The sequence below is a fragment of the Diceros bicornis genome, chromosome 19 (assembly GCF_020826845.1).
Source record: "Diceros bicornis minor isolate mBicDic1 chromosome 19, mDicBic1.mat.cur, whole genome shotgun sequence".
In the NCBI taxonomy this organism is placed as follows: Eukaryota; Metazoa; Chordata; class Mammalia; order Perissodactyla; family Rhinocerotidae; genus Diceros; species Diceros bicornis.
Genome location: NC_080758.1, coordinates 23,295,656 through 23,307,630, shown reverse-complemented (window position 1 = coordinate 23,307,630; position 11,975 = coordinate 23,295,656). Strand labels below are relative to the sequence as shown.

Genomic DNA, 11,975 nt, shown 5'->3' with positions numbered 1-11,975 from the left:
AAAAAGTTTTAAGCTTTAAAAAATAATTAATTCCATTTTATTCCAATTTTCCCCATCTTCAGTGCCCCCATCAAATCTCACCTGAATAACTTTAACAGTCTTTAAACTAGTCTCCCACCCTGATCCAGTCCTCCAATAGCACCCAGAGTGATCTTGCTAAGACGCAAACCTGAAGAGTGTCCCCTGCTCAAATCCTTTCTGTGGCTTCGTCCACCCTTGGGACAAAAACAAATTCTTCAGCATGACCCTCTCCCACCTTCCCCAACTTGTGGCTTTATTCCTTACCATTAGCCAACATGATTTCACCTCCTGGAATGCTCTCTCCCCTTCCCCTCCCTCTTCCCCTTCTTAACTCCTACTCTTCCTTCCAGTGCTTAGTCTTCCCTAACCCCCAGATCATATTCCCCATTACAAACCTTTACCAATACACCCAGCAGACTGAAAACTTACCATTTTTGTCTTTGACCGTGGGCCAGGTATTCTTCCAACATTCTATGACAGAGTGATCAGTTTGTCTCCAGAGCCGCGGGCCACCAGGGAGTCTGTAAAAGAGGCTGTATACCAATAGTACACTTCCAAACTGGAGTGAGCTGGTTAGGCTTTACCAGAGTTTTGCATATGGGAGGGAAACTGGTTCAGAAAAGCGGCAGGGCCGGCCCCATGGCTTAGGGCCGGCCCGTGGCATAGCAGTTAAGTGCGCGGCCCGTGGCATAGCAGTTAAGTGCGCGGGCTCCACTACTGGCAGCCCGGATTCGGATCCCAGGCGTGCACTGACACACCGCTTCTCCGGCCACGCTAAGGCGGCGTCCCACATACAGCAACTAGAAGGATGTGCAGCTATGACATACAACTATCTACTGGGGCTTTGGGCGGGGGGGGGGGGGGGGAGGATTGGCAATAGATGTTAGCTCAGAGCCGGTCTTCCTCAGCATAAAAGAGGAGGATTAGCACGGATGTTAGCTCAGGGCTGATCTTCCTGACAGGAAAAATAAAAGAGGCAGGGCTGAAAACAACAAGATCCTGGGGGCTGGCCCAGTGTCGTAGTGGTTAAGTTTGCCCGCTCCACTTCTGAGGCCCCCCTGCTTGTGGGCCTGGATCCTGGGCTGAACCTAGGCACCACTCATCAAGCCATGCTGTGGCAGCGTCCCACATGTAACATAGAGGAAGACTGGCACAGATGTTAGCTCAGTGACAACCTTCCTCAAGCAAAAAGAGAAAGATTGGCAACATATGTTGGCTCAGGGTCAATCTTCCTCACCTAAAAAAATAAAAATAAATAAAAAATAAAGTATGCCAGCCCCGTGGCACAGCAGTTAAGTGCGCGCGCTCCGCTGCTGGCAGCCTGAGTTCGGATCCTGGGCATGCACTAAGGCACCGCTTGTCACGCCATGCTGTGGCGGCATCCCACATAAAGTGGAGGAAGATGGGCATGGATGTTAGCCCAGGGCCAGTCTTCCTCAGCAGGACTGGCATGGACGTTAGCTCAGGGCTGATCTCATCACTAAATAAATAAATAAATAGACAAACAAACAAAGTACAGGGAGATTAGCAACAGATGTTAGCTCAAGGCTAGCTCAGGGCCAGTCTTCCTCACCAAAAGAAAAGAACAAGATCCATGTGAAAGTTAGGACTGAAAGTGTGCACCCACATCAGGTATATGGCCCTCCCACCAGATCCAGACAGGGGAATGTCTGTTGCAGTGTATATCACCTTTGGAGTCCAGCCCCACTCAACCTGCTGAAACAGGATCTTGGGATTGAGTTGTGGTGGAAAACACCAGCTCTGGTATTCTGAAACAGCTCCCTAGGAGATTCTGTTGCTCACCCAAGGTGGAGAACTACAGGTGAATGTTGACAGGTATGCAAAGGATGTTCTGACCTTACTGATATTCTTTAAGACTTAAAGCTTAAGGTTAACAGTACCGATTCTGGAGTCAGACAGATTCAAGTACTAGTTGAGTGATTCTGAGGAAGTTACTTTGCCTCTATAAACCCACAGAAGTCATGTGCCTTGGTCTCAACTTACTGAGCATGGCACCACCGGGAGAGCTTATTAAAACGCTGATTATGGACCGCACCCCCAGAATTTCTGATTCAGTAGGTCTGGGATAGGATCCGAAAATTTGCATCTCTACTCAAGTTCCCAGATGATGCGGTGGCTGCTGGTCTAGCAACACACCCTGAATCACTGACCTAGCACAATCCATGAATACTCGGATATTCTGATACCTAATAAAGTACTCTCTCCACGTTTTCCCCTCTAAGGAGTCCTCAGCTGGTTCCAACTTGCTATATAGCCTTAGACAATCATTTCCCCTCTTTAGGTCTCAGGGCTCACACTGGCCAAATGGAAGTGCTGGGCATGGCGAGACACTAAGATATCAGAGAGAAAGAATTAATATCCTGAACAAGGTCCTACGGAAATTTGCAGGGTTAGGGGAGAAAAAGAGCAAGGGTTAACGCCTGAGGCCCAGTCAGGGCCCCGGGGAAGCAAAGTTTGGGCTCAAAAGGACGCCTCAAAAAACGAAGGTCAGCCTTCTGCCCCGCAGCTCGAGGGAACGAGCTGTCGCGGACTGGGCGACGCTCACATCCAACCTACGCCTTCGCTTCAGACACCGGTCTTCAGTCTCCACAGCGCCTCCTCCCGCTAGTATCACCATCCTCACCAAGATTGTCCCTTTCCTCTCACCCTACCACGCGCCTGGAGGAAGTTGCCGTCACTTCCGTCACGCGTGGAGCGCCTGCGCCGAGGCGACGGCTGCTCTTTCACTCGGACTGCTGCGCGGCCGCCGATTGGCTACGTGGGCACGTCAGCGGGGGGCGCGCGTCGCTGCGTTGCTCCTCCCTCCGGGGCGCCTGGTCTCGGCCAAGCAAACAGAGCTGGGTGCCTTGGCCGAGTGAGGGTAGCCGCAGCCCGCCACCGAGCCCGACCGCTGAGCTTGTCCCTGCCGCCGCACTGCGCGCCGTGACCCGCGACTCCAGACCCCGACTCCCTTTGGCTCGGCCCGCGCGCCCCAGGCCCGGCCCGGGCGGCGCGACGGGAGGATGAGCGGCGGGCGGCGGAAGGAGGAGCCGCCTCAGCCGCAGCTGGCCAACGGGGCCCTCAAAGTCTCTGTCTGGAGCAAGGTGCTGCGGAGCGACGCGGCCTGGGAGGACAAGGTGCGGTTGGACTGGCGAGGGCGCAGGTTCGAGGAGCCAGCTCGGACTCGGGGACGGATGGACAGGCTCCAGCCTGCTCCTGCCGCCGTCCGGGCGCGGCCGAGTGTTCGGCGTAGTAGGGCTGGTGGCCCAAGGGTGTAGGACCAACTTGGCGGGCCCGGCTCCCGGGCTGGGGGCTCACCGCGGAGTTGGGGAAGACGCCTGGGTCACGCGGGGAGCAGCGAGGAGGGGGGGGAGGAGTTGTCACCCGCGGGCAGGGCGTGTGCCCGACAGGCGAGCTGAGTTCGATTTGCCCTCCGCCTTTTGTTCCCTGTAGGAGAGGGGAGACTGAGACCACCTGCAGGGGTGAGTGTGTGTGTGAGAGAGAGAGAAAGAGACAGAGAGAGAGAGAGACAGAAAGAGAGAGACAGAGAGACAGAAAGAAACCACCAAATATGTGTGAGGAATGGTTGGGGCTTCAGGATTTCCTTACTGGTCACGCGCATTCAGAAGATCTGAGTGTGGGCACTCCCCAACTCTGCTCCGTGGTCTGGAGGAACCATCACATACAGCTTGATTCTGGATGGCCTGAAAAGAATGTTATTTTTGCAATCTTTCCTTTGTTTTTCGGGACTGATGAAGTGGGTTTTCCTTCCCGGAGTTCCAGTAAGGGGGGAATGGGAGGTGCTTCCTGAGAGTGCCCTTGTCCTGCCCCCAGCCCTGCCCAGCTCTTGTAAAACCTTTCTGATCTGCTGTGTCATTTCTTTCCTTTTACTGTAAGGACTGGTTTCTGCAATCTAGGGCAGGTCAGAAACCTGAGTCTTCATGTCCTTATGTGAAATTTAGATAAGCTGGCACCTGTTTCTAGCACTTTTGTATCTAATTCTTTCTCTCCTTTGTCACTTACTCAAAATTCAGTGTGCAGGAAGACGGTGCTGAGTAAGATAACAGTCAGCCCTTCTGTCTCTGGATAGTCTGTTTAGGTCTCCCCAGATCACATAAGAGTTATCCGTGGCCAGTAGCACAATTACTGTCACAGCCATTTCGTCACAAGCCATTTCATTTTTGCAGCTTCTAAAAAAGGTAAATGATTTTTCTAAAATTTTGATTTAGAGCACAGGCCCTGGAAGTCATCACTTAAAATAACTAAATATATTGCTTTTTACCACATTTTAGTATAAGAAGAGTTGGAGATGTGAGAACCACATACCATTGCTTTTGGGGGGATAATTCCCTGGAAGATGTGTTTAGCAGAAAGTTTCTCTGTTCCTCACTTATTACAAAAGGCTCTCCTATGGCACCCACTCCAGATAATGCATGCATTCTTTCTTTTTCTACAGGATGAATTTTTAGATGTGATCTACTGGTTCCGACAGATCATCGCTGTGGTCCTAGGTGTCATTTGGGGAGTGTTACCATTACGAGGTTTCTTGGGAATAGCAGGGTAAGTCTTAGGTAGCTTGCATTTTCATGGTATCATTTCTTTTCAAATCGAGATTTTGTTTTCCTTCTACAGAAGGCCATTGCTACTTTGGAGGATTTTTTTTTTTTTTAATGTGTGTGTGTGTGCGCGCGCGCGTGCGCGTGCGTGTGTAATGACTAAAGGAAAAAGTGGCCCCATGGCAGCACTCTTCAGTTCAACAAGCTCAGGAGCATCTTAGGTCAGGCATGTTACCTTCCCGAAGGCTGAGCCAGTCCATTCATTCATGGGTCCAAACTGACCTCATGCAGGAGGCTACCACATTGCCTGTTGGTGGCAGGCACCCTAGTTCTGGCGTGACCTTTGTTTGTACCTAGGGAAATTTGGAAAGTGGAGGAGCTTCTGTACTTGATGACTACTCCCTTGTGCCTGGCATTATGCTGGAGGTGCTGAATCTTGGCTTCAGCAGAAGTTGTTTCAACTCCCTAGTTTTTTGTTTTTGGTTTTTTTTTGTGAGGAAGATCAGGCCTGAGCTAACATCCATGCTAATCCTCCTCTTTTTGCTGAGGAAGACCAGCTCTGAGCTAACATCTATTGCCAATCCTCCTCCTTTTTTTTTCCCCCCCCAAAGCCCCAGTAGATAGTTGTATGTCATAGTTGCACACCCTTCTAGTTGCTGTATGTGGGACGTGGCCTCAGCAAGGCCGGAGAAGCAGTGCGTCGGTGTGCGCCCGGGATCCGAACCGGGCCGCCAGCAGTGGAGCGCACGCACTTAACCGCTAAGCCATGGGGGTGGCCCTCAACTCCCTACGTTTTAAAGGCAGTGAAAAAGTAGGACATTGGGCCCTCCATTTTTTACTGTGCTCCTGTGGCCAGTGGCAGCACGGTTGACACCAGCCCCTGGTCATCGCTCAGGTTAACAAGCCATTGAAAGTGAGTCCACATACCCACCAGATTGAATTAAAAGGGTGTTTGGGAGTTGTCTTCAGACAGGAATTGGGGGCAAGTTGTGGAACTGGACAGACAGGCCTGTGACCTTTTCTCTTTTCCCACGCAGAATATAAACTGTCATCCTTACCCATGGAAAATCACATTGATCACATCTCTTATTATTTCCTTACCCAAGGGTGGAAAGGGAGAAATAGATATCAAACTCATTTGAGTTGCCTGTTTTCTCGGAAGATAACCCAAAAGGGATGTACCTCTCCTAGCTAAAAAGGTTTTTCATTTGTGGTACTGAGCAAAGCATTTGTACAAGGAAACCAACAAGAGTTGATGCACTGCCTGACTTTGAAGAGTGGACACTTGATGAAGACTGATTGAGGGTGATGAGACACAGCACCTGGGGTTCAGGTCTGGGAACCTGACCCAGAAGAGGTCTGGGAAGAGGTCTTCCCAGGTTGGAGGTGGTATATAGCTACATTTTTAGAATGTTGATCACCCCATGTGAGCTTTCTATGAGAATATGCAGACAAGAGGAAAATGCCAGAGAAAGGGGTAAGGCAGTCTAAAGGCAAGAGGGAGTTTCTCATCTTCCCAAGGCCACTTGTCTAGGAGAGGATGACACTAGTTTAGAGCTGCACCTATCTCGTCTCGTAGGATTCCTAAGGGATTTCTCTGAAGTCATCTAATCTGGGAATAATACGGCAAAGACTGGAGAGCTAATCTAGTATCCTTCCCACTGAGGCAGATGAGTTAAGCTGCCCAAACAGAACTTGGTTTTTTTAAAGAAACTTTATAGAAAGCTCTGGATTCAAGTTTCAGCTCTGCCATTTTCAAGCTACATAATTTTGGCTCAACTCTCTGAGACTCAGTTTCCTCATCAAGATGGGGGCAATCAAAATGCCTTCCTCATAAGATTGATGTATGAATTAAATGAGATAATGCAAGTAAATCTGCATAAATGTAGTGCTTAGTACATCATAGGCACTCCATAAATGGTTTACTGCAATCATTATATGATTAGCTTTACAAAGAGTGGTAAAATATGGCTGTTTGAGAAAACAGGAAATGAGATGTTTGGGAGTGAATTCATCTTGGAGTGGCTCACCCATAGTGCATAGCGCCACTTTCTCAGGACTGCCTGTTTTCTGGGGTTCAGTCCCACACTGTCCTGCCCCAGCCAGTTTCTGTCACTCCAAACAAATCCATTCCCTCATTTGATTGGCACCTTTTCCTCTGCTCTTGGAAAGGGCCCAAGGACATTGATTTTTTTTTTTTCACGTGTCTCCTCTTCTCCGTCTGTCTGACCCAGTTGCCTGGGCTTAAGGCAGGACTGCTCTGGTGCTCAGTTCTGGTGACCCTCCTCTTCCCCACTTCCTGCCTTAACTGCCCTCTGTCTCGACCCCAACTTGGCTTCTCTTCATTTCTGCTGTGGCCACCAGTTGGGGCCTATTAAGGTAAAACCATTTCCTCCAGTCTTATTATTTATAATTTGCCTGAGAACTGCGTGATGGTTCTGCTCTGTCTGCTGAGGTTTTGTGTTATTGGAGACGGGCACTGTCCATCCTTCCTGTCTCTCTCTCATAGAGCTTGGCACATGATTAATACATGCTCAGTGAAGGCTTGTTAAAATTTTTTTTTAACTGAAACGAATTCCCATTGACCCTTGTAAGCAGGGCCGTAGATCACTGTTGTTGGGCAGCCTTCCAGCCCTGAAGTCAGAGTTATTTGTTAGAGATTCATTATTTTGTTAAAATTCTGACTGGAGTTTTTAGGATAGAATTTTTATTTTTATTTATTTTTTTAACAATACTTTATTCTTTTTAAATAAAGAGTATTGTTTATTTATTATTATTTTTTGTGTGTGTGAGGAAGATCAGCCCTGAGCTAACATCCATGTCAATCCTCCTCTTTTTGCTGAGGAAGACTGGCCCTGAGCCAACATCCATGCCCATCTTCCTCCACTTGATGTGGGACGCCGCTACAGCATGGCCTGACAAGCGGCATGTCGGTGCACGCACGGGATCCGAACCCGGGCCGCCAGCAACGGAGCGCAAGCACTTTACCACCACGCCACGGGGCCAGCCCCTAGGATAGAATTTTTAAAAACCCATTTGAGGGGCCGGCCCGGTGGCGCAAGCGGTTAAGTGCAGGGGCTCCGCTGTGGCGGCCCGGGGTTCGCCGGTTCGGATCCCGGGCACGCACCAACGCACTGCTTAGCAAGCCATGCTGTGGCGGCATCCCATATAAAGTGGAGGAAGATGGGCACAGATGTTAGCCCAGGGCCAGTCTTCCTCAGCAAAAAGAGGAGGGTTGGCAGATGTTAGCTCAGGGCTGATCTTCCTCACACACACACACACACACACACACACACACACAAAAAACCATTTGAGAGTTAGTCTTTTTAATGTTCTTTTCTGACCCCCAATCCAGCATGTTCATTTCTTTGTTTATAATATAGAAATTATGCCCATCCTTAAAGCTCAGTTTGCGCCCTTCCAGTCCTTTCCTGACCCCTCCCCTTTGACCACCAAACATTTAAATGCCTTTGTTTCTGTGACTTCACTTTCTACTTAATGTGTAACCCCTGGAAGGCAGGGCCTATGTCAGCCCTTTTCTCTTCCTGTCATCCCTTATCTCATCTTGCCCTTATTTTTCCCTATCTCATCTCACTAAGCAACCACTTTTACAGTTGGAGGCTCTCGGTGAATCTCCAGTCATTCTGCAGCTGAGCCCCAGAGTGACATTTCTAAGGCCCATTAGTAGTCTCTGTCTAGAGCCACTAACTCAGCCTGGCCAAAATCAACTCCTATCAGTGAGGTGGCCAGATTGGCTGGGTCCCAAGATTTCTGGCAGAAGATAAGGATGTGGCCACAACATGGCCAAGCCAAGGACTGTGTTTTGTGTGAAATCCAAGAAAAACCTTCTGTTCTTCCTGACTGCCTGCTTCTGTTACTGGAACCATTGTACTCCCAGGCCCTTAGGCTTGAAGCCTTTGGGACCTCTTGCCTCCCCATTCTGCCATTTGCCCAGTCTCTGCCCTCAAATTTTATTAGCACTCATGTCCTGAAACATGGTGTAGATCTAAACCAGTCTCCCAGTTCCTGTTCCTTCCACTCATGAGAAAGCCCCTCACTACTTACAAGCTGGAATTCCTGAAATGTGCACACTCTGCCTCATCCCTTCTTGCTGAGACAGCCTCAGGATCTACCCCCCACCCCTTATATACTGATTTACACTCCTCAGCATCATCATCCTGCCCTGCCCTATACCAGCCCACACTTCGTCCATTAGGAGAAAACAGTTCTCTTTTGCATTTTTCCACCTTAGCCTTCAGAAGAAACGTGGCCTAAGACATACAGTCCCCCATTAGATTAGGTGCTGTAACTGGAAAGACCATAAAGAAAGTCTCGATCACTTTATGAGCATTATTTTTACATGATGACGGTACTAAGAGATCAGTAGAGCAGGGTGATATGTTATTGCTCACTACATTCTAATTCCTGCATCCGTTAAATAATACATGATGGGGGTCAAAGACCTTCCTGGAGGTGTTCACAAACCTCTGGTTTCAATTCCACTTTCACTGCTTTTTTTAGTCCCCTAATAGAGTCACGCGCCACATAACAACGGACCACATGTACAACGGTGCTCCCATAAGATTAGTACCATACAGCCTGAGTGTCTTGTAGGCTATACCATCTAGGTTTGTGTAAATACATGCTGTGATGTTTGCACAATGATGAAAACCCCCAACAGGGCATTTCTCAGAAGGTATCCCCTTCGTTAAGTGACATATGACTATAGATGGTGAGCTGAGGGCAGGAATTGTCTTATTCACCTCTGCATCTAGTGCAGTAGCAGATGGTGGACATCCAGAAATTGTCTCCCGTTGAGAATCACGCAGGGGCTGTTTTAGTATGCCTTTGCTTGTTCAGCTAGGCCATGAAGCAGCAGCTTAACCTGTGTTTGTCCCATGGCCACCCCCCATCCCAGCTGGCGCTACCTGGAGGCCCATGTTGGTACTGGTCCTTTTTTTTTTGGTGAGGAAGATCAGCACTGAGCTAACATCTGTTGCCAATCCTCCTCTTTTTGCTTGAGGAAGATTGTCCCTGAGCTAACATCTGTGCCAGTCCTCCTCTATTTTGTATATGGGACGCCACCACAGCATGGCTCGATGAGCAGTGCGTAGGTCCACACCTGGGATCTGAACCTGCAAACCCTGGGCCACTGAAGCAGAGCGTGCAAACTTAACCACTATACCACCAGGCCGGCCCCAGTACTGGTCCTTTTTTATTTATTTTTGTTGTTTTTGCTGGGCAACTAAAGAGTTCCTTCTTTAAGTCTCTAGCTCAGCCAAGTGGGCAGCTCCTTTGAGGGCCCAGGCAGTTTCACATATTACTTCACTTGCCCCCATAATACAGACAGTTAACTGTGCAACAGTGAGTGTCATGACAGAAGTGGACTGTGGTGGTGGGCGTTCTGAGTCTTGTAGGCTTACGGTTTGTGTTTGGTGCTTGTCCTTCCTCACTCCAGATTCTGCCTGATCAATGCTGGAGTCCTGTACCTCTACTTCAGCAACTACCTACAGATAGATGAGGAAGAGTATGGTGGCACGTGGGAGCTCACGAAAGAAGGGTTTATGACATCTTTTGCCTTGTTCATGGTATGTGTAGCTGATAGTTTTACAGCAAGTACTATCATTTCATGAGGTGTCACTCAAGGGGAGCCTAGTGATTGAGTTACACTGTGTGATTGGGGGACCATTTTTCAAAAGGCTCCTAAGGCTGGAGGGCATGTCCTCTTGAGTCATGTTGTCCCAAAAGATGTGGTGTGATACATGTTACAGTCTCCCTGTGGTGTGCAGATCCAGGGCCCATCTTCAGTTTCTACATCTGATTCTCAACTCTGGCTGCATATTAGAAACAACTGGGAAACATTTAAAAATATATTCATAGTATTATTCATAATATAGCCAAAAAGTGCAAACAGCCATCACCTGGTGAATGCATAAATAAAATTTTGTATATCCATGCAGTAGAATATTATTTGGCCATCAAAAGGAATGAAGTAGTACTGATATGTGTTACAACATGGATGAACCTTGAAAACATGCTAAGTGAAAGAATCCAGACACAAAAGATCACATATTATATGATTCCATTTATGTGAAGTGTCCAGAATGGGCAAATTCATGCAGACAAAAAATAGATTAGTGGTTGCCAGTGGCTGGAAAGGGTGGGGAAATGGGAAAAAAATGATAATGGGAACAGATTTTTGAGGGTGATGAAAATGTTCCAGAATCAGTTAGTGGTGATGTTTGCACAGTTCTGTGAATATACTAAAAACCTCTGAATTAATTATATACTTTAAAAGGGTGAGCTTTATGGAATATGAATTATATTTCAGAAGTTTGGTTTTCTTTAATTATAGCCCCTAGCCCAAACCAATAAAATCAGAATCTTTGAGAGGTGGTGCCTAGGCATCTATATATATTTTTAAAGGTCCCAGGAGATTGCAGTGGACAGCCAGTTTTGAGAACCTCTGCTCTATTAGCTGTGAAATTGACAGGGTATGGTGGTGGTTTTGTGTTCACATGGGTTGCTAATGATAACACTGCCTAGCAGTACAGTCTGCTTTACGTGTGTTTGTTCACATCTGTAGCTCGCTTCTCTGGTGCTTTGGGTTGTTGTTTAGTTGGGGGAGTGGCTTGCTGGAGGTCCCTTGGGGAGCACAGGTGGGTGGTCCTGGGCTCTGTTAGAGACAGCTTGATTTCAGTGAAATTATTTAGGCCCCCAAGCAAATTATGCATTGGCTAGCCCCTGGGAAGCCCACTGTGCACAGGTTCTTATCTGACATTTTTGTTTTGTGGAATAGGGGCCTGCGTTGACCCAGCTGACCTATGAACATTGCTTGTCTCCTCTCTAGGTCATCTGGATCATCTTTTACACTGCCATCCACTATGACTGATGGTGTACAGCTCCCACCTGCTCCCTGTCCTGTCCAAAGGACCCTCTTAGTTACAGCACAGAAACATGATTGTAGGGGCAGACTCGTGGAACCTGGAAGACCCATATTTCCTGGACTGAGAATCAGTGTGTTGGGCGTCAGTGTTTTCTGCAAGAGTTGTGACCTGAAACTTTTTAAAGAACCATCACCTTTTGATGAAACATCTCTGCATTTTCCATCACCATCTATTTCTTCTTGGATACCATCACGAAACACCTGTTTGCCGATTGGAGCTCTCGTTTAATTTGATGCACCTCTGGATCCGGATGAAACGTTAAATTGTCTTCCTCACTTCTCCGTCAGGTGTACAGTTTTTAAACTATCAGTGGCATTTCAAGTCTTCTGAAAACAGTATGGCAGTATATGTGTGATCCATAACACAGTACAAGCAGCATCTAATAACAGTTTCCATTGTAGAATGTTTTCAGATACTTGAATAAATCAAATCTTTAATTGACAACCTGTTG

At 47.9% G+C, this 11,975-nt stretch overlaps 1 protein-coding gene across 1 annotated transcript; it reads left to right on the top strand.

Annotated features, from left to right (window-relative positions):
• Positions 1-2,850: 2,850 nt before the first annotated feature.
• RAB5IF (RAB5 interacting factor) lies at positions 2,851-11,968 on the top strand. The gene is made up of 4 exons (XM_058562770.1): positions 2,851-3,158; positions 4,478-4,581; positions 10,036-10,165; positions 11,428-11,968. Exons 1-4 carry the CDS (start codon positions 3,045-3,047, stop codon positions 11,467-11,469), a joined length of 390 nt encoding a protein of 129 aa, XP_058418753.1. The 5' UTR covers positions 2,851-3,044; the 3' UTR covers positions 11,470-11,968.
• Positions 11,969-11,975: the final 7 nt, after the last annotated feature.